The sequence below is a fragment of the Bubalus kerabau genome, chromosome 7 (genome assembly GCF_029407905.1).
Source record: "Bubalus kerabau isolate K-KA32 ecotype Philippines breed swamp buffalo chromosome 7, PCC_UOA_SB_1v2, whole genome shotgun sequence".
Lineage (NCBI taxonomy): Eukaryota > Metazoa > Chordata > Mammalia > Artiodactyla > Bovidae > Bubalus > Bubalus kerabau.
Window position 1 is genome coordinate 74,329,194 of NC_073630.1, and position 22,440 is coordinate 74,351,633.

At 44.0% G+C, this 22,440-nt stretch overlaps 1 protein-coding gene and 2 long non-coding RNA genes across 4 annotated transcripts in view; 2 read left to right on the forward strand and 1 right to left on the reverse strand.

Annotated features, from left to right (window-relative positions):
• Positions 1 to 6,715, reverse strand: part of LOC129657873 (uncharacterized) — a 90,597-nt gene extending 83,882 nt beyond the window's left edge. The window contains exon 1 of the long non-coding RNA XR_008717143.1: positions 6,612 to 6,715. This is a non-coding gene — a long non-coding RNA (uncharacterized LOC129657873). The remainder of the gene's footprint in view (positions 1 to 6,611) is intronic.
• The window catches only part of KIT (KIT proto-oncogene, receptor tyrosine kinase), an 86,048-nt gene continuing 69,804 nt past the window's right edge, over positions 6,197 to 22,440 (forward strand). Inside the window, exon 1 of one of the 2 annotated variants that reach the window (XM_055588589.1) lies at positions 6,197 to 6,435. In XM_055588589.1, coding sequence (XP_055444564.1) covers positions 6,369 to 6,435 — 67 coding nt within the window. In that variant the 5' untranslated portion in view covers positions 6,197 to 6,368. The remainder of the gene's footprint in view (positions 6,436 to 22,440) is intronic. The other variant, XM_055588590.1, reaches the window with a different exon arrangement.
• On the forward strand, positions 7,273 to 11,034 carry LOC129657872 (uncharacterized). The gene is made up of 3 exons (XR_008717141.1): positions 7,273 to 7,861; positions 9,496 to 9,541; positions 9,856 to 11,034. It is a non-coding gene; the product is annotated as an uncharacterized LOC129657872 (long non-coding RNA).

Sequence of the window (22,440 nt, forward strand, 5' to 3'; positions counted from 1 at the left end):
GTTCCAGAAAAACATCTATTTCTGCTTTATTGACTATGCCAAAGCCTTTGACTGTGTGGATCACAATACACTGTGGAAAATTCTGAGAGAGATGGGAATACCAGATCACCTGATCTGCCTCTTGAGAAACCTGTATGCAGGTCAGGAAGCAACAGTTAGAACTGGACATGGAACAACAGACTGGTTCCAAATAGGAAAAGGAGTATGTCAAGGTTGTGTATTGTCACCCTGCTTATTTAACTTCTATGCAGAGTACATCATGAGAAATGCTGGGCTGGAAGAAGCACAAACTGCAATCAAGATTGCCGGGAGAAATATCAATAACCTCAGATATGCAGATGACACCACCCTTATGGCAGAAAGTGAAGAACTAAAAAGCCTCTTGATGAAAGTGAAAGAGGAGAGTGAAAAAGTTGGCTTAAAGCTCAACATTCAGAAAACGAAGATCATGACATCTGGTCCCATTACTTCATGGGAAATAGATGGGGAAACAGTGGAAACAGTATCAGACTTTATTTTTTGGGGCTCCAAAATCACTGCAAATGGTGACTGCAGCCATGAAATTAAAAGACACTTACTCCTTGGAAAAAAAGTTATGACCAACCTAGATAGCATATTCAAAAGCAGAGACATTCCTTTGCCAACAAAGGTTCGTCTAGTCAAGGCTATGGTATTTCCAGTGGTCATGTATGGATGTGAGAGTTGGACTATGAAGAAGGCTGAGCGCCGAAGAATTGATGCTTTTGAACTGTGGTGTTGGAGAAGACTCCTGAGAGTCCCTTGGACAGCAAGGAGATCCAACCAGTCCATTCTAATGGAGATCAGTCCTGGGTGTTCCTTGGAAGGAATGATGCTAAAGCTGAAACTCCAGTACTTTGGCCACCTCATGTGAAGAGCTGACTCATTGGAAAAGACTCTGATGCTGGGAGGGATTGGGGGCAGGAGGAGAAGGGGACGACAGAGGATGAGATGGCTGGATGGCATCACTGACTCGATGGACGTGAGTCTGAGTGAACTCCGGGAGTTGGCGATGGACAGGGAGGCCTGGTGTGCTGTGATTCATGGGGTCGAAAGAGTCAGACACAACTGAGTGACTGAACTGAAACGAACTCAGGTGTTGCCATTTCCTAATATGATTACAAGGCAACCGATGCATTTCTATCTTATTTGACCTTCTTAAGAGATAGGCAACACCTGAACACGCCCATGCCCCTGAAATCTCCTTGAGCCATAGCTCTCTCTCTTTGCCTTTCTGACCCTTGCTTATCAGGATCCTTTGTCAGAACTTTTTCTGCTTATCCCTTAAATGTGGGCGTTTCCCTAGGTATGACATCAGCCCCCTGTTTTCCTCACGAGGGACACTCCATCGGGGTGATCTACTCCATCGGGGTGATCTTATCCAAACCCTTGGCCCCCACCACTTCCCTATGGCCAGGACCCATGCTGAGCTCCAGGACTGCATATCTAGCTTACACAGCATCAGTGGGCACCTCACACCCACAAGGCCCGACTCCACATCCTTCACGTTCCATTATAAGCCTGCTTCTGTGTCTTGCTGAAGGGAAGCACATTGGAACCGACATCAGAAATCCGTGCCTCTTTCCACTCCCCTTTCACAGCACAGTTGGGGATCAAGGTCTAAGGTCTGCTCGGTATCTCTTTTTCACCCTTTCTCACCATTCTCACCTCCATTAACTTAATCCAGTTCACCACTCTTCTTGTAGATCACCACATTAGGCTCCTGACTATTTTCTCAAGTTTTGGCTCCTATTCATTTACCCTTCACTGAGTCTTCCCACTATCTTTCTAAAATGTAAATCTTAATCACATCTGGCCCCAGAGTAGCCCTGTAGTGACTCTTCATAGCTTCATTCTTCATCAGAGGATGAAGTTCATGGTTCTTGGCAGGAATGATTCTTGTTTATCTCTGTGGACTCCCATTCCTGTGAGGCCCTGATTCCCTAGCTGTGCTGCACTACACACCCTTCCCTAGCTGTGCTGTGATGAACTACTGTGTGGTTCATCTGCCTCATGCTGGTTCCAGCCTCTAGCCCTTTGCATGCCTGCTTTCTCCCTCTCCCTCTTGGTCCTCCTCTCTTCTGCATGCCTCAGAATCGGCCAACTCTTTGCGGGAGCTTCATGAGGCCACTGTACAATATGATCAAGGATCTCCTCTGCATTCAAACATCACCCTGGGCAGATTTCTGTTAGAGCACGTATAATGATTTTATCTTTGACCCCCTGATGTGTCCCTCTTCTTTCTCTGCAAATCCCATGAGGACATCATCTGTGTCTTGTCCAACTCCACATTCCTAGCACCAAATAGAGCACACTTGGCACATAGTAGGTGTTCAACAAATACTGCATGAAAGCTTGTACTAAGAGCACACATCATCTTCTTTTGTCCTCACTAACTCTGAGCATTATCACTAAAACAGAGTCTACCAATAAAGATCATATACTCATTTCTCCCACTTGATGGACTTTCAAATCATTACTGGAAAAATAGTGACTATCAAGGAGCAAACTTGAAAATGATTGTCCCCTCAATGTAGTAATTCCATCTTTAGGAATCTATCCTAAATAAGTGATCAGAGGCAGGGACATTTTATTCAACAAGATCATCACCAAGTAACTTATGATAGGAAAAAAACTGGAAAAAATAAAGGAATGATGAAACATCCAGAATTATGGTACATATATAGGGTTGACTGAACATTATATTACCATTATATGGTATGTTTCCAAAGAACTGATAATGATTTGGGACAATGCTTGTGTTATGATTAGTGAAAAAGCTAGATAGAAACCTACCAAATATTGTAAAATCTTAAATCATACAATGAAAAAAAGAAGTTAGAATAAACAGAGAAGAGGGATTCAAAAGAAACATAACAAAATGAACTCTTCGGTAATTATACCTTGGGTGATTGTTGTTTTGTTTCATTCGTTATCATTTTTGGTATTTTCTAAATTTTCTACAGAAAGCATTTTTACTTCTACAATCAGAAATATAAAAAATTTCAAATTACAGATTTGGGCTGTGTGAGGCTATAGTGAACCTTTCTGGTTCTCTTTGTGCAGCAACATTCCTCCTCAGTTTTCCTTTGAGAACACAGCCCTCCACATTCTGAAGCCTTGTGATGCGGATGAAGTGGGCCCCCAACCCTGGCTCCAGGGATAGGCATGTGACACAGGCCGGGGCATGTGACCCAGGCCTGGCTGATCCTTATGTTCCATCTGTCTGGTTTCAGTGACTGGTTCTAGATGAGCATGTGACTTAAGCCAAGTCAGCACTTTTGTAGGAGATGTTCCTGAGGGCAGAAAAACTCTGCTTGCATCTGCAATGAGCTGTAAGTGTAGAGCTACATATGAAGTCAGGAAAGCAATACAGGGAAGCATTGCTAAAGGATGGAGATGAAAAAGAATGCATGTGTGTATGCACATGCGTGTACACACACACACACACACACATCTTCAAGTCCTGATGACTGAGCTCTTAGACCTAGGAAAGTCTGGAACATCATCATCCCTGGACTTGCCAGTTATCTGAGCTAATAGGGTTTATGTTTTTGTTTGCATAAGTCAGTTTGAGTTGAGTTTCTACAACTTGCAATCAAGAGCCCTCACTAATAAATTATGAAAACAATAAAAATATATAAAGTATAACTCATGAAAGGGTGCAAGGGCTATCACAAAATAGTACAGAACTGGTCTCACACATGAGATGTAAAATATTTCCATTATTGTAAATGTTTCTACTGGACATGAACTAAAACCCAGTCCATTCCACTGGCATTTCACTCATAACACCTTCTACATGCCTCCTTTAGGACAGAGCTAGCAGAGGATATTATGAAAAATAGCTAATAACCCTAAAGGCACTAGGACCGGTGGTTGTCTGCCATGCCTGGCCTTAAACCTTTAATTGCTATATCTGGGGAGATTTGGGGTGTTCTTAAGAGGAGTTGGGATGAGAAGGTGTTTAGGGAAGTAGTGTTTTGTTTTTCTCATGAGTACAGAAAGATTTCAATATTCTCCCAACCAATATGGCCACCCTGGGTATATACAGGCTGAACATGGCCCCTGTTAACAGATATTATAGTTTCTTATTGGGGTATCTGTTTTCCCTCCTGGAATGAGAATCCTCTAGGCAGAGACTCCATCTTATTGGTTTTGTAGCATATGCTTACCTAGATGCTCATAGGTGTTTTTGAAGAGAGAACATGAATGATAGTCCAGCATTGTATAATTCTCTATTTTTTTTTTTTTCTGGATAGAAGTTTCCTGCTTAGAATTAAATTGCAATATGGTCTCTTTTCTCTTCAATCTTCTGAAGACTTGTTATCCTCTCCAATATCAGTTGATTGAAGAAAAAATTGTAAATTTTCTCTCTCAGGCATCAGATCAGATCAGATCAGATCAGTCGCTCAGTCGTGTCCGACTCTTTGCAACCCCATGAACCGCAGCACGCCAGGCCTCCCTGTCCATCACCAACTCCTGGAGTTCACTCATAATGTTGATATTTTAACACATAGTGATTTTTCTCCCCACTATGAAATGATTTTAGAAATAAATCAAGATCCCAGAAACTTATCATTGCTCTGAGTGGTACCTTTTATCTCTGTCATTTTCAGAAAAAGATGTGGTCTGATGGCCCTGAGTACAGTACCCTTTGAATTTCAGTCATCCCATAGCTGTGTGACTTGAACTTTTTGCTAGGACATTGGACTGTGGGTTCCCACACTTGACTCTTAAAGATTGTGGCAGGGTGCCCACACCTGTCTAAGAACAATAGTCCTCCCAGTGCCTAGTTCCTCCTTGCTTTCCATAGACACTTAAGAGCTTACTGAATAAATAAATATATTTAAAGAGAGGTGATCATATATCCATATTGATTGAGTAGTGATAATTTTTGAGTGATTAGCTAACTTTGAAAATTACATTTCTTAAACCAGTTTAGGCCCTACCAACATGGAACAAGGGAGCTTTCAGTATGAAATAAGGGGAGGAGGAGAACTGGTTAATGATAAATTTTGGCTGCTACTTTAGAGAAGAGTCTAAATGCATCTAAATTATTCCACAGTTCTTTCTTATGGGCACTTCCCATTTATTTTCCATTCTGAAGAGAATGGAGAGGTGTCTTACTGATTTATTAGAATGCAGAGGAAGACTCATCATACCTGGAGTCAATCTTATAATGGCTGGGTCTCCCCTCTTTTAACTGTGTGATCTTGGGCCACTTTTAGAACTGAAATAATAAATCTACCTACCTCACAAAGCTGTTATTGTGAGCATGAAATAACATTCAGCATAAGGAGGAACTATAAAACCCTACACAGATACTGTTGTTTCCTTGGGTAAAGCACTTCCTAGGCCGTGAAAAACTTGGATCAAGAGGATCATTTTACAATTGTTCTGCTCTTGGTACAGGCTAGGGCAGCTAAGAGGAACACAAGAATCCCCACCCTTGTAACTACCTTCTGATAGAGAGGCACAGAAACAGTACAAGGGGAAAAAAAAAAGACGCTCAGAGGGCTTAAAAGAACAAGAACTTTGGCGCAAATGGGTTTGAAAACTCGAGCTCGCAGAGTAAACTTCACAAGGCCCCTCCCTACCCCCAAAGCCCCAGTCTCCAGAAAGGTCTCGGCAGAGGCCAAGCCGACCAATAGAAACCAACTGTGCTCTTACAGGTTGAGGAGCAGGTGCAGAAACTGAGCATTAAAAATTACCTACTCCTGGGTTCAGCCTTCTACCGCAGCTCCTGGCGCCACGTTTGGTCCCCCTCGAACAACAGGAGTACAGAAGAATGTCGGGGCCCAATTCTGCTTCCCCCCCCTCAAATTCCTGTTCCCCGCACCCCTCCACCACCACCGGCGTCCAGTCTCCTCCCTCGGGAGCTTGCTCGAGGGGCGGTGGCGGACCTTTATTGTCTGGGGAGCATCTGCCAGGTGGCGGGCCGATCCCCTGATGTGCGCGTGGTGCCCAGCTTCACAAAGCGCGCGGCGGGCAACACCACTCTCGTCCAGGAACATCACCGGGGAGGAGAGGTGGAGAGATGTATGGGCTCTGGGGTCGTGAGCGCGGGGCGAGGGCCGACGTGCCCAACCACTCCCCGCGGGCTCAGTCCCCCGGGATCAGCACCTCGAAAGAACAGGGGTCAGACACCGCCGCCAGGGAGCTAGACCCAGACCAAGGCGAGGAGGGGCGCGCAGAAGGGGCGTGGCCGCCGCGCAGGGGGAGGGCGCTGGGAGGAGCGGCCGCGGCTTGGCGCTCGCGGTTCTGGGGGCTCGGCTTTGCCGCGCTCCCGGCACTCGGGCGAGAGCCGGAACGTGGAACAGAGCTCCGGTCCCAGCGCAGCCACCGCGATGAGAGGCGCTCGCGGCGCCTGGGATTTCCTCTTCGTTCTGCTGCTCCTGCTCCTCGTCCAGACAGGTGGGAGGGCGCTGCGGGTACTCGGACCGCGCCTCCCCCCTCCCCCCCCGGCGCAGCCTGTGCCCGTTAGGGTCCGAATACCTTGGGGTGGCTGGGGAGAGCCGGCTGCCGGTGCGTTTCAGCCTCGGGAAGATTCGGGGCGGCCCCGGGACTCTACTGCGCCCTGCCCTGCTCACCTGCGCCGGGAGCCCTCCTTAGCCGGTGGTGGGGGCGCTGAGCTGCGAGTCTTTCAGGAAGGCGGGCGGCGAGGGGCTTAGGCTGAGGGCAGCGGGTTGTGTGTGAGTTTAGGGCTGCTTTTGTGAGGAGGGCGAGCTGAGCGGGGTCAGAGGCGGGCGGCGAGGGAGTTCTCACGCAGCGCGTTATGTCCGCCGGCTGAAGCGCGGCGGTTACATCCTTTTGTTAAAAGTTGTGCGTGAGAACCGGCCCGCAGGTTCTCAACCACGTCGAGGGCAAAGTTGTAGGAGAGCCTTTTCTTTGCTCTGCAGCGGCTGCTTTCCAAACCGCGGCGCTCTTTGTGCCCCAGAGCTGGGGACGCACCCGCTGCCTCCTCTGCTCCAGGCGCCACGCTGGACCGGAGTCGAAGGCTGCGGCGTCCTCGGGTTCCCCGGTTATGCTTTTAGCAGGGGGGAGCGTGCGGCTCTGTGGCCGCGAACCTGGAGGTGCGGCTCCGGAGACAACTTGGGCAGGGGTGTGGAAAGCAGCCGCTAGGTTGCAGACTTTGCTTTTGTACACCCCGTGCCCGAGGCTCGCCCCTTTCTGCCGCGTGCCGTTTCTTTCCTGCAACGCGCCTCGGAGCGGCTGGTGGCTGCGTTTGCTGCCTGCTCCCGGGGGAGACAGGGATGGCGCGCCTAGACATTGCGGTCCCCGACCCTAGCCGCCGCCCACGCCAGGCCAGAGTGCCCGGCCAGGTTGACGGGGCTCTGCCAGCACCTTCGGTGTCTGCGACCTCTAATCGCAGGTCCCTGTTTTCTTTGGGAATATTGAGAATCGCAACACAGCCTCTCGCGTGATTTACTTAACGGCTGCCCGAGGTGGGGGGTGGGAGATCGAGTGGAACTTTAAGCAAATCTTACTTAAATCTTAAAGCTGTTGTGAAAATCGGTTATATCTGCGCGGGAACTTGGGTCTTCAGGTGGAGGAGGAGGATTTGTAGACTCCTGGAAACCCTCAATCACATTCCTGCCCCCTGTCTCTTTTTCTGGGTATCTCTGGAGCGCAAGCGAGTGCAAGTCGCCCAGCTAACCCCCTGAAGCTCTGCTATTTCCACGTCGTTTTTTTTGTTGTTGTTGTTTGTTTTGTTTTTTTAAACCCTTAAGGCTAACTTGATGTTAGGATAGAAAGTGAGTCTGAACTGGAATTCAAGGGCTCCAGAGGAAGCATCGCTATGAAGTATTGTGGAACTGTCTCGTCAGTTTTCTGACTGCTGGTCAGTTTTCCCATAAAATCTTAAGGCATTGTGAGGGCTTTCCTGTGGGGGAAGAGAGGTAGGAAGGATCATGACGAGTGGCCGGGTTCCGGTGGCTTATTTGACTGCCTAAGCTTCAAATGAGATGTTTGGTCCCTTAAATCTTGGTGCCTTGATTTTTTAATTTCCTTTAAGACATGTGCATTGGACCTGATGGGGGCACGAGAACCACCACACAGACTGTTTCCCATTTTTTAGAAAATTAAATGAATAGCTTCCTTCTTCCTCAGAATAAGCCTGCTCCATCCTAGAGAATTTTTTTGGCAGAGGGGATTTTAAGGTCTGGCTCGCGGGGGGCAGTGTGGTATAGTGACAAAGGCTTGTGCTGCCTTTCTGCCTTTTCTCAGCTTTTATTGGCTGCATGCCATTGTGCCAGTCCCTTAAATTCAGGGGAGCACAGGGTCCTCCACGGGGTAGTGAGGGCTCTGCACCATGAAGGATCCTTTGGGTCCCAAATTCTCCTCTTTCAGTGTCGTGAGCATAGACTCTTTCCCTGAATCCTTCCTGCCTCCTTGAAATTCCACTGCCTCTCCTGGTCACAGAGACTCCTTGGTGGTACCCTACTCGTCTGCCTCTGGTTAAAGCAGCGAGGTGTGTGTTCTCTCACATGCTCGCCTGTAGTTTCTCTTTGAGGGCTAGGAGGTGCCCACTCTGCAGGATCCTCTATTTCCGCCCCCCACCCCCCTCCACTGCAGTGTTTACAACTCCTGTACCCAGCAGGATGAACCTGCAAGGAATAGTGAATCATACCCTGCCCTCATTCCTGCAGGTGTGAGGCTAGAGTCATCCTCAGCAGCTGGACACAGAACATTCTGGATTATTATCCTGCTGGAAATAACATGACACTTTTATACAGGAAACCCAGATACTTCATTTATACCCTTTCTGGTCTCTCCCGCCCATCCACACATTTTTTTCCTCAAGACTTTATAAATCACTCATGCTGTGTTATTGCAACATGTTTTTCTAGTGTGCCTTAAATTTCACGTTAGTGCCAGATCCTGTGTTGGGTTCCATTGCCTGAAATTTCCAGTCCTCTAAAGCCTTGGAGGTAGTCCTGTTACCATTCCTACCAAATCTGGAGAGACTGGCTGAGAATAAGCCAGTTCCCACAATAATCAGTGGTGAAGCCTGAGATTGGCCCCATCTGCCCAGGTGTATATCCATTCACATGATTTCTCAGTCAGTTATAAAAAGTGAGATTTATTTGAAACTATTATATATCATATGCTAGGCATTGTTCTGGGAATATAGGCTCGTCAAGATTATTACCTTCCCAATGTTGGTGAAAAAAGACCTTGAATTGCCTGTCACAGGGTGTCTGAATTAGAGTTCTCAATTTGAGGCAAGTTTCATTGAAGGGGGGGGGGTCATTCAGTGATAGCTCCCCAGGGCTATGTATGATATGTGTGTATGATAGCTCCCCTTTTGACGCTGGGTATGAGGGCACCCACTCCAGTATTCTTGCCTGGAGAGTCCCATGAACAGAGTAGCCTGGCGGGCTACAGTCCATGGGGTCGAGAAGAGTTGGATATGGCTGAAGGGGCTTAGCACAGCATGAGGGCTTTAGGTGTGAACTGTCCTGTTCCAGTTAGAATCCTTCCAAAATGAAGATGCGCTGTTTCTAAAATGATGATGCAGGTTAGTTGAAATTTTTTTCCATCCCCACTATAAATGGTCTTTGCATTGTATACTTGTGGTGAACTTGTGAGAGAGAAAACCCCCAGTGATGGATAACACAGTTGGCCGTTTACCCTAGATGAGCACCATGAGTTATAATGCAGTTCACTACTCAAAACCTTTCTCTCCCCCAAATGGTGTGCCAAGTTATTCTGTGGGCTTCCCTTGGAGCACGTTTATGTACAGATGTTGTTGTGGTGATGGATTTTGCTGCTGTTGATGACGGCCGCTAAAAGTTGCCCTTAGGATTTTGACTCATTTCCTCATCTCCCCAGCTGATTAAAGGATACCAGGAAATGAGCCGTGGTGTCCTGAGCGGAATTCTTGAAGCTGGACTGCAGTGCGGGAACCCCTCAAGGCAGTGGTCAAGGCTGCAGCGGTGTTTTCCAGAATGAATTTAGTTTAACAGCCGACAGGCTGGGGAAGTGCTAAATGTTGCTGTGTTTGTGTTCAGTGTCTTTTTAAAAGCAGACACTGAAAGACATTTGAAGAAACCTTGGGCATGCAAAATTTCACATGTGGTCTCTGTAACTTGAATAGATATTTTCATGGCTGCAAATCCAGAGTGAAGAGGTAAAAGTTTGAATATAGAGTGAATTCAGTGTAAATCATTGTTGAAAGTAGAGAGGACTTGTGAATAAGCCTGGCTTAGCAACTCTGGTTTCTGACATTTTGGACCTGAGACAGCCCATCTTTTGACTTCAGACACTTAATTGTAAACTGATAGCCCTTACTTAGATGTGTTTTATTTGGCTCACATAATGCTTTTTTTTAGAAAACATTGGGGAAGTATTTAAAATATGGAGAATTTGTATCAAAATCTAGATTTCTCAATTCTCTTGAAGATTTAAAAATGCCTCTTTACATGGGACCTCAGCTCTTCCTGTTGCTCTAGACAATCCCTCTCTACTGCCAGTCAGGCTTTTGGGCATTTAGCCTTGGGCTCTAGTGAGCACAGGTGGGATATTGCAGGTACCTGGTGGAAGGAGCACAGGCCTAAGGAATGAAGACAGCCTTGTTTTAGTCTGCTGACTCCATGACTGACAGCTTTGTGACCTTGGAACAAATTGCTTCCTCTTGCGGAGCTTCCCTCTTTCATCTTAGTTTTAGCTGTGTGACGTTGGGAAAATTACTTAACCTCTCTGTGTCAGTACGTATGTGGCTACATATAAAGTTTTTAGCATGGTGCTGCCTGGCACACTCATGGTACAAACTCAATACATGTCAAGTTTAAAATATAAGTATTATCTATAAATTAGAAATTATTGATATCCCTTAAATGGGATTAATGCCTTCTCTAATACGATTACTTTAAAGATTAGAAACAGATTCTTGTAAAAATACTTGGCGCAGGATCTGGGATGGGATAGCCACCTAACAAATGAAGAAACTTCATAAGTGTGTAGAATTTGACTATTTCTCTTTATAATCCTTGCATGCAGATCCAACAGATTTTGACAACTTTTAAAATGAAATAAACTTTAATTTTTGTCTTGAATTTTATATAGCTTTTGACATAACAGTTGGGAATCACTAGTCTTAGAGATTGAACAGATCTTGGACTATTTTTTCCTCAGGAGGAAAAAAACCCCAGATTTCTCCAGTGAAAATATTTATCCTTCCTAATTTTTTCCATTCATCTTATGCTTTAGTCTTAGTGCTTACCTTTTAGTTATGAAATAATTTTGCTAGATATCTTTGGCTGCATACTTTTCTGACAGCTATGTTTTTAAGGCTTTTGCGAACTTTCAAGTTTATGCGAAATTGCTATTCAGCGTATGTGGAGTTAAGAGCTTGGGCTCTGAAATTGACAAGCCGGATTTTTATTCAGTTCTACCTCTTGCCAGCTCTGTGGCTTGGGATGAGACCCTTCACCTCGCTCAAGCTTCATTTCTTCACCCGGAAAATGGGAATGATGGCATAGGGCTACTAAAAGGAGAAAATTAGATTATGCACAAAACACATTTGCATAGCGTCCCTTACAGGGAAAGCATGGGAACTCCACCATCAGGCTGATTTTAATGTTTCTTTTTCAGCTTTGTCTTTTAGGAAAGAAATTTAGAAATGGTTTAAAACCAGGTTATATAGAGGGGTTTGTCTTAGTATTAATCAAGACGAGTTATTAATCAAGTCAGGTCCAACTCTTTGCGACCCCATGGTCTGTAGCCCACCAGGCTCCTCTGTCCATGGAATTCTCCAGAAATACTGGAATGGGGCAGGAATACTGGAGTGGGTTGCCATTCCTTTCTCCAAGGAATCTTCCGGACCCAGGGATCAAACCCGAGTTTCCTGCATTGCAGGCAAATTCTTTACCATCTGAGCCACCAGGGAAGCCCAGATCAAGATGAAGTTTATCCATTTACTGTTATTTTTTTACTTTTATATATAGTTTTTGACCTCATGGAGAGGTATGTGGGATCTTAGTTCCCTGACCAGAGATGGAACCTGCACCCGCTGCAGTGAAAGCGTGGAGTCTTCACCACTGGACCACCAGGGAAGTCCTCAAGCTTATCCATTTAATGTCTGTTTTTTTTGGGTTTTTTTTTTAAAGATTCAGTTAGCTTTGTGCATAGTTCTCTCCCTGGTTCTGTTTAACCTTATTCATAGCTGCTTTCTACAAAAGGGGGTACAGCTTTCTGGATAAAAGTTTAGGAGGGGAAAGTTCTGTAGATGGCCATTTTCTCAATGTGAATAAGTAAGTGTAGCTCACAGAGGGTCCCTGAACCCTATGCCTTGCAAAGTGGCATTGAAAGCCTTGAGAGGGAGAGGCTGCTCCGTGACTGTAAGAGGTTCTTCTGTAGCCGTTGAAGGACCAAGCTGGGCTTGTCCGTTGCCCCCACTACTGGACGCACAGCAGTGCTCAGTCAATACTAGTTTAAACTCTCGCCTGTTCTCCAGCACTTGTATAGAGCTTTGCTCAGTCAACGTTTCAGATTCAGTTTAGCAAAAGGATGATCACTCCCTATGCTTTGGTCCTTGCAGGTACTGTACGTGTGACTCCTGGGCTGTGGAGGAATAAATTGAGAGCAGAACCATCAATTCAAAGTAGAATTCAGTGTCATAAGTGCAGAGTACCCATGCAATATTTCAAAGGAGAGGAGTTTACATCTTGGTGGGCATGTGATAGAGATCAGGGATCAGTAAAAGTGTCCATATGGGAGATAATATTTGACATTAAGTTCTACACTTTAAAGGAGGGCAGAGTGTCTGTAGTTGAGGCTTGTATTGGAAAAAAAACTCCTGAAAGAGGGAGCAAGAGATTAAGATCTTATTTGAAGATTCAATTCGTGTTAGGACTAGGGGGAAGGAATTGGAGGGAAGAGGCTGGAAAGGTGGACTTTGGTTAGCCTCAAGGATCATTGGTGGGGGAGGGTCGTTTTAGTTTGGGGTTTGGTCCAGATTCTGCAAAATACTTTTGTAGTCAAGGCTACGGTAGACTTGACCCAGTAGTGGCCCTCCCAGCTTTGCTCACTAGTCCAGGGCTGTTTGCTCCACCATTTTGTCCTGATGCACACTCCCCAGCCAGCTCCGAAAACTTGGGCACCCCCTTGCTGTGGGCAGCTGAAACTAAGGAGTGTGTGTGTGTGTGTGTGTGTGTGTGTGTGTAAGTTTTAGTAAAATACACGTAAAGTTTACCATCGTAAACATTTTTTGGTGTACAGCTCAGTGGTATTACCTTCACATTGTTATTTAAGATAGAACACTTCCATCTTGCAAAAACCTAGCACTCTCAACCCATGAAACAGTCCGTCAGCCCCTGGCAACCATCATTCTACTTTCTGTCTGTATGATTGTGACGCTCTGTGGACCTCACATAAGAGAAATCATTCAGTACTTGTCTTTGTGGCTGGCTTATTTCATTTAGCATACTGTCTTCAAGGTTCAGGGCTTCCCTCATAGCTCAGTCAGTAAAGAATTTGTCTAGTTCGATTCCTGGCTTGGGAAGATCCCCTGCAGAAGGAAATGGCAACCCACTCCAGTATTCTTGCCTGGAGAATTCCATGGACAGAGGAGCCTGGTGGGCCACAGTCCATGGGGTTGCAGAGTCAGACACGACTTGGTGACCAGACCACCACGTGGTAGTGCATGTCGGAATTTCCTTCCTTTTTAAGGAAGGCAGTGCATGTACATGGACGTGTCTACCACAGTTTGTTTATCCATTCATCCATCAATGAACACTTGGCTTCCCTCTTTTGGCTATTGTGAAGAATGCTGTTATGAACATGGGTGTACAGATATCTAAGGGAGAGTTTCTGAGCCTCTGTTAGAATGGAGTTAAGCCTTTGAGCAGTTATATGTTAGTGGGGAGCTGGGCAGGGGTCCATCAGTCACACTCGTTAGATGATTAGATGGTCTTTGGATGAAGAACTGAGCGCTTGGGTGTTGGGGTCCATGCTCTGGAGAGAAAGAAAAACTTTAGAAATAAGAGGAAGATAAAGGGGGCAGACTTGGTTCATTCCCTTGGCCAATTTACAGGCGTCTTGGATTTGCCAGTCACTGGTGAGATAGTGAGGAGGGGGAACAGGAGTTTCTGTGGGTGTGGTAACAGAACTGGAGGTGCTATGGAATTAACAGAAATAAAGCTAAGAGGATGAGCCCTTTTGAAAGAGGGCACGGGATGCTATGTTTGTTCTTTGGTTACTTACAGACTGCATTTTCTTGAAACCCAATTTCACAGAAACTACGATAGATACAAATGAAATTCTTCTTAGGGTCAGGTCCAAGTGAAAAACAAAACTTAAGCTCCAAAGGTCAACAGAACATGGCTCTGTAATGTTACAGTAGGATTTGGGGATTAGAAAGAATTGTGTGTTCTGTACCAGTCATGTAATGAAAAGCAAATTTTCCTGAAAAGAAATGACAGGATGATAATTCTGCATTTATTCTCTGCATTAGACCATTTAAAAAGTATGTTTATTGGTTTTCTCAGAGAATAAAATGGATGTTTTAGGTATAGAAGAGGATATAGAGTTGATTAAAGCTTTGGGAAATAGGCCCTTTGAAAGCAACTTAAAGAAATTGGATTTATTAAGCCTGAAGAAGATAAGGTAAAGGGAGGTTTAGTGAATGACAGTCTTCAAATATTTGCAGAATATGAGTGAAGAATGGGACTAAACAAGACTAGTTTAAATTGCCCCAGAAGGGAAGTCAGGTTTTTTGTGTGTGTGTGTTTGTGTGTGTGTGTGGAAAATCCTTTGATTGGAAATGTTGGAAAGACTTTATTGTGTTACCAGAACTAGTTATAGGGTCTTGGCTGCAGGTATGACAAAAGCCAAGTAAGTAATTTTTGTCTTTAAATAGTTAGGTCCTGCGTCCCTCAGTTGGCATGATGACTTTTTAGGGGCCTACTTGAAATCTTTGGTAAATAAAATAACTAGCCCCTTTTCTCTCTTCACTGCTGTGGCTGTGGAGTGGAGTGTTTCTCATCAATTCTGAGTAGACTAACAGGATCTTCACAATTTTTGGTTATATTCAAGGTAGCCAATAAAGAACTTGCACCTAAAATTGGGTTATTGATGTATTGGAGGTGGGGATGGTGAAAATAACCACAGAATGAATTGTACAGTGCCATAGCTTAAGCTGAGGGCCAGAATAAAAACAAGGAAGTTCGAGGTCTAGAGTAATCTATAATCAGCCATAATTAGCCCTGACCTAAGAATGGCTGTGCTCTGTGATTGCCCCACCGACTGGTGATTCTGAGACACAGTCAGCCATGCTGCACGCAGACTAGGTCTGTAAGGATGAAGGAGCCCTTTCCCCTTGATTACTCAGGGATGGACTCTTTGCTGTGGGGCTGGCCCAGCATTCTCACTTCCCTTCGAATCTGCCCCTTCCCTTTGGCCATTTGGTGTTCATGGTTCAGCGGCAGTTGCCAAACCATCCAGCAGGGGAAGGTGGTAGAAATGGAACTGCAATTCAGCAGTCTCTATTTGATTACATCATTACACCTGTCATGTACGTCATGCATGAAGATTTCTGAGATGTGATTTCCTGCCTTTAAGGAGCCGGGAATCTATGGAAACAGAAGTGCCAGGCTAATGTAGTAAAATTTATAATAAGACTTAAATAACAGTTCGGGTCCAGAAGCTAAGTAAGACACATATTGTATTGCATTGGGCTGAAGGAATAAGTTTCACTTTTCAGGTAGAATGGCTGATTGCAAGGAAGATTTGGAAGCCAAGTTAAACCTTGAAGAGTGGGGTGATTGGTCAGGGTGTGAACAATAGAAGCAGAGGGTGACAGTTAGCTGAAAGACTCCAGTAGAAAACAATCTCTGTGGAGACTAACAGAATACGAGATAGGATAAGTTTTAGAGCACCTGGGTTTTTCTTCAGTAATTGCAGTATTTCCTATAATGCCATATGTGATGAGGTTTTTATAAGTGTCATCTGGTCAAGTAGGTGCTTACTCAGAGAAGTAATTTTAGGAAGAGTGTAGATCTTACTTTTGCATGGCATTACATATATTGTGGGCTTCCTAGGTGGCGCTAGTAGTAAAGAACCTGCCTGCCAATGCAGGAGACTGAAGAGACTTGGGTTCAGTCCCTGGGTTGGGAAGATCCCCTGGAGGAGGAAATGGCAACTCGCTTCAGTATTCTTGCCTGGAGAATCCCATGGACAGAGGAGCCTGGAGTCGCAAAGAGTCAGAGACAACTGAGCAACGAACACACACACACACACAGACACACAAACACACACAAAATGCACGGTGCGCATCCAGAGTAGGTCCACGGATATGTACTTGGAGTTGCTTTTAAGTCCAGGGCTGATCACCCTCCCCTACCTTCTTACCTACCTGCCCCCACCCCCAGCCAAGATCACAGATTTTGTATGCTCGACATCTGATAGTAGCAAGAGATAATCTTTGAGTCTTAGCTTATTAACAAATTTTAAATATTTATTATAATGGTAACTCAAGTGTGTAACATAAATTTATGCATAAATATGCATAAATTCATTTATTTAACAAACAAACAAAAAAACCCAGCAGCAAGTAAAACCCTCAAGCCTTGAAAAGAATTCTGATCTGCTCTGGATTCCCTAGCCCTGCATTAGAAGGTAATTAAAAGGTAATGAGAGGTGCTGGTTACTGCCCTTTCCAAAGCAGTGATCCTCGGGGAAGAGGTAGTAGCTGTTTGTGAGAGGTGGAAATCTATTATTTGAGATAAAGATGTGAATGATGGTATTTTCCAGGGAATGCCTTGTACTTGACCTAATGGATTAAAAAATAATAGGGTAAATGAAAAGAGGAGAAGTCCTTACTTTTTCCTTTGTATCTCTTAAAAAAAAATTGGTTTTACCCCCAGGTGACTCAGATAATTTCAAAGGACGTTTTAAAATTCTTGAAAACAATCAGGGCTGCCAGTAAGTTAAATATAATGGCCTATGCAGATTTAGCAGAGGAATTGCTTTGCAGGGTTTGAACAAAGGAGGCGTTACCAGGTTTGCTAATTGTTTGGTGTCTCTTTTTTATTGGAAGGGAAGTATTTATAGAAATGGATCTAATGTAGATTTGACTTTTGGGGGAAATATTAGTGGTTTTGTGTGGCCTTTGGCTGTTTTTGTACTTCGCTAGGATATGTTTTAAAGAAAACAAGACTAAATGGTTTAAAAAATTGAGAATTATTCTACTTGGAAAGACTATGGCTCCTTTTAAAGTGTGTTTTATAGTTTGTAAAATGTTAAAAATGTGTTTCCATCATGTTCTTCACAATGTAGATTTCTTTTTTAACGGCTGATGGAAGATTTTCATCTCAAGAAACAGCCTGATAAAACCGCACAGGCTTTAGGCATTTCATCATTAGTTAAATTAAACTAGGATCCTTTCTCTAAAAATACGTCATGAGAATCGCCACTTGAAAACAGTTAATTGGGGTGTTTAAGTGTTTTTCTTGTTATTTTAGTATAGTTAGTGTATTTACTACAGGGAAATTGTAGGCAAGTTTCTAGCTCACTTTCATGAAAAAGAACCCTTCTTTCCAGTCTTTTAAAATAAACTAGCATATGTAGAAGGGTTTATGAATTTTTTAAGGAGATATGAATGTGTAGCCTAATTTCCATTCCAGCATTTTCAAGGGATATTATTTTAAATGATCACTTTAGTTTCAGAATGAGTGCCTTCTAAGGAGAGGCTGGCCAGGATGCCCAAAGTGCTACGGTAGTGAGCAGCTGCCAAGCAGCCTGCCGTTGGCAGGTGAGCACACTCCAGGCAGGTGAGCACACTCCAGGCAGGTGAGCACAGTCCAGGCAGGTGAGCACGATCCAGGCAGGTGAGCACAGTCCAGGCAGGTGAGCACACTCCAGGCAGGTGAGTACGATCCAGGCAGGTGCAGGTGGCTTCTCTCTCCATGTGGGAATCTTGGAACAGCACCTCTGGGCATAAAGCTATAGTGCTTAAGGTTTACAGCTTCATTCTCTTCGTCCCTTCAGTATCTTTTCAATGGACCCTACATGTACCAGGAATTTGTAGATTTGTTTACAAATAATTATTGATGTGGTGGAAGGGCATAGCCATGAATAAGCAAAGATCCTTGTCCTTTTGGGGCTTATGTTCTAGCTAATTCTTTTCCTTTCATGAGCCCAGATTTACAAAGAGCCCAGAAGAAAGAAAAAGTCTAGGGTCTCTCTGCGAGAAAGCAGCTTTATTTAGATTTATTTCAGTTTTGCATTAGGGTCAATTAAAGAAGGAAGTAAAGAAAGGCAAGATTTCTCAGCGGGTTGGTCACAGGGAAGGAGGGGCCAGAGGAGGCAAAATGAAGAGAAATGGGAGTGGGGAGGGAACCGGGTTGCGGCAACTCAGGAGGAGCTTTGTGAGATGTTTGTCTCCTGAGCCCTGTCTGCCTCTGTGGTGCCCTCAAAGGGCTGAGCACCTACCAGTCGCCCAGCTTGTCATGGCTCTAGTCTCTGTAGCTTCAGCCTCTCTAGCAGATATGAGACTGTACTGATGAAGGAGCTACCAGAGTGGGTGACAGAAGTGTCCACAATGCCAGGGAATGTCTTTACTTCTCAGGAGTTTGCGGAGCCTTGAATGTGCCAGAAGTCCGTCATCCGTCTGTAGGTTTGGAACCATTTTTTCCTCCGAATGGACCAGAATGGTTTTTCACAGCTGAGAGAGATGCTTCAGGGATGCAGGCTGAATGCTCTCCAGTCTGTCTCCAAGGACGGGAGGCTCTGTACCTCCTTTTCACATTCTTTCATCTTTTTCTTGTCGAAATTGACCATCTTCAGTTTTTAATGATACCTGTATTTAGCGCTTTGAGTCTGACAAAGCACGCAGGTCGTGGTGAAGCTAAAACACAATTCAGCCACTGTCTTGTCATGCTGGGCATGGTGTTTCCACTCCTCTGTTAACTGCAGTAGCGTGGATGAGAGGACAGGATGACTTCTTTGCATTTTAGCCTTAGGATGAACTTTCAGAGGTCCATGAAGTGATAAGCCCTCCTGTTTCAAATCAAGGACTCCCCACAGTGAGAATGGATACTCTGGGTACACAGGACAGGAAAGCTCCTCCTCTGTCTGCTCTTGGGCGCGGAGTAGGACTCGTGCTGCCTTTGGTGGTGGTAGTCCTCAAGACTGTCTGGGGACATCGAGTGGTACCCTCAGGAGTTGTGTGTGGAAGAGAAGGCATCCCCACTGACTACAGCTGTGGTTATTTAAGGACGGCATTAAGGTGGGTACTCAGGCACTTGGGACAGTGTCAGTTAACAATTCTGATGAAACTAACAGCCTTAGGTATACAAGTGCGGGTGCTTAAGTAATTATGAAATCAGTTGCTTTAAAGCACTTAGTCTAGACGGACGGAGAAGGTGATGGCACCCCACTCCAGTACTCTTGTCTGGAGAATCCCATGAACAGATGAGCCTGGTAGGCTGCAGTCCATGGGGTTGCTAAGAGTTGGATACGACTGAGCGACTTCACTTTCACTTTTCACTTTCATGCATTGGAGAAGGAAATGGCAACCCACTCCAGTATTCTTCCCTGGAGAATCCCAGGGACGGGGGAGCCTGGTGGGCTGCCGTCTATGGGGTCGCACAGAGTCGGACATGACTGATGCGACTTAGCAGCAGCAGTAGCAGCAGTCTAGATGGAAGACTAGTGTTTCTAAGCTGAGAGTAGAAATGAAATAAAAATCCAGTGTCATCGTCATTCATTAGTACCTGTTGTTTTGGGTGAGAACATCAGGGCCTAAATGTAATAGACCTTTTAAGTTTGCTCTCGGTTGACTAGGGAAGGGTTGAAGAAAACAAGAGAGGGGCCTGTGACTTCTCAGTTATTTCCTGGGTTATTTGAAAACTTATTAGCAGCCATTTTATTTCAAGATGAAGGAATTGGATCTCACAATAACTTTAAAGACTATATAAATATATACCTTTAAAATACACAGAAATGTGTGTGTGTGTGTGTGTGTGTATAGTGGGGCTTCACAGGTGGTGCTAGTGGTAAAGAACCCACCTGCCAATATAGGAAATGTTAAGAGATGTGGGTTCTATCCCCGGCTCGGGAAGATCCCCGGAGGGCATAGCAACCCACTGCAGAACTCTTGCCTGCGGAATTCTTGGAACAGAGGAGCCTGGTTAGCTACAGTCCGTAGGGCCGCAAAGAGTCAGACACGACTGAATTGACATACATGTACACAGGCATATATATATATATATATAATAATTATGGGGCCATCTCACACATGGAGACAAGTGTAACGAACCCTCATATACCCATCATCCAGCTTCAGCAATTGGATCAGCACAGTCTTTCTTCTTTACTTCGTCCTCCCATTTTGTTTTTCTTTTTTGGCTGCACTGTGTGTCTTGTGGGATCTTTAGTTCCCTGACTAGGAATCGAACCCTGGTCCATGGCACTGAAAGCCTGTGTCCTAACCACTGGACTGCCAGAGAATCCATCCCACCTTTTCCTCCCAATATTTTGAAGCATATCTCAAGCATTGTAGAAGTTCATTTGTGAATGTTTCCAGTATGTAGTTCTAAAATAGAAAGATTCCCTTCTCCGAACATAACGATGCCAGTGTCCCAGCCTTCAAAAATCAGTAAAGTTCCACAATGTCATTGAGTATCCAGGATTTACATTTCCCTTATTGAAAATAAATATGAAAACATGTGAACATAAAAATTTTTGCTAGAATCCGCACAAGAGCCACATTGTCAGTTGGTTGATATGGCCTTTAAGTCTTTTCTAATTTGTAGGCTGTATTCCCCAGTGTTTGTTGAAGAAACTGAGGGTTTGTCCCGTGCAGTTTTCCACAGTCCAAATGCTGCTGCCTGCATTCCTGTGGTGCTGTGTAACATGTTCTGTTCCCTGAATTTCCTGTAAACTTGTCATATAGAGGTATGATTATACTCAGGTTTGATTTCTTTTTTAACAAGATAACGTCAATAGATGATGTGTTCCTCTATAATTTTATTTTCTTTCCCTGTTTTGGATATACTGTTGAGTACTTGCAAAGTTTTTGGCTTTTGTTCTAATGGTTGCCTTTACACTGATACCTTTATATAATACTCTTGGTTCACTCTTTCTGGGCCCAGTTTCCTACTGGTTGCCTTCTGTGAGCAACATTTAAATTAGTTACTAGTCTGTTCTTTCCCTTTTCTCTCCTAGCTTGGGATTTGAAGAGATACTCTTGTACTCCCAGTTACTATCTATAAGGCAGTCAGCAAGCATATTCTGCTTTGCAGATACTCCTCCGTCCCCTAACTTTTCTGAAACGACACCAAAATTACTTTATCACAATATATAGCAGTCACATATTCTGCTATTTCCTTTTTAAATCATCATTTAATCTTAGTTCTGCAAGTAAATGTATATTTAATGCTTGCCACCATGGCTTATGTCTTGTCTTTCCTGACATTTTGGTTTTCTGTAGCTCATTCTCTAAAGTACCTCAGAAAGCACTCATGGGAAGTAGTTCCTGAATTATGTTCACAGGAGCTTGTCTGTAGCCTTTGCTTTTTATACTTAAAAGTCAGGTTGTTTGATATAAATCCTTGGCTCATCTTTCTTTTGCTCAAGGATCTTTAATATTTTACTATATTGTCTTTTGCCATAAAGTGTTGTCAAAGTCTGCTGGCAATCTGATTTTCTTTCCTTCATATTTAGCTTGTATGTTTGTCTAGATACCCAAAGGACTGTTTTTTACCTTTATTCTTTGAAGTCTAGTAGTTCTGTAGTGTTAGATGCTCTGGGTTGATTTCTTTTTCCCCCCAAGGACATAATGTGCTATTTCCCTGGTAGCTCAGATGGTATAGAATCCACTGACAATGCAGGGAACCTGGGCTCGACTATAAATTTAAATTTGCTTACAGTGCAGCCTTTGCTCTTGGTTCTATTTTTCCTCTTGGCTTTTAGAGCTCCCATTGTGTGCATGTTAGATATTCTTTGCCCGTCTTTTATTTTGACCTTTTTCTCTCAAATCCTTTTAATATCTTCATAATTTGATAGAATTAAAACATTTTCCTCCTTCTACTTCTTTTGAGGCATTATTCATTTTATTTGCTCTTGTGTTCTTTTTATTTACCCTTTATTTCTGAAATGATTTTTTTCTTTCATTTTTCTTAGGTTTTTATCTCCATTTTTCAAATCTTTTCTCCAGTCAGCTCATTTTCTTTCTTTTTTATTTAATTAAAGTATGGTTGATTTACAATGTTGTGTCAATTTCTGGTATACAACAAAGTGATTCAGTTACATATATATATATATATTCAATCAATCAGCTCATTTATGACTTTAAAATTCGGATTTAGTCTATTCTTTATAACTTTATTTCTTTTAGCTCATTTTTGAAGTATTATAGTTTGCATATGTGTCTTTCTGGCTTGATTTTATTGTCTATACTAGGGATGTGATTCTGTT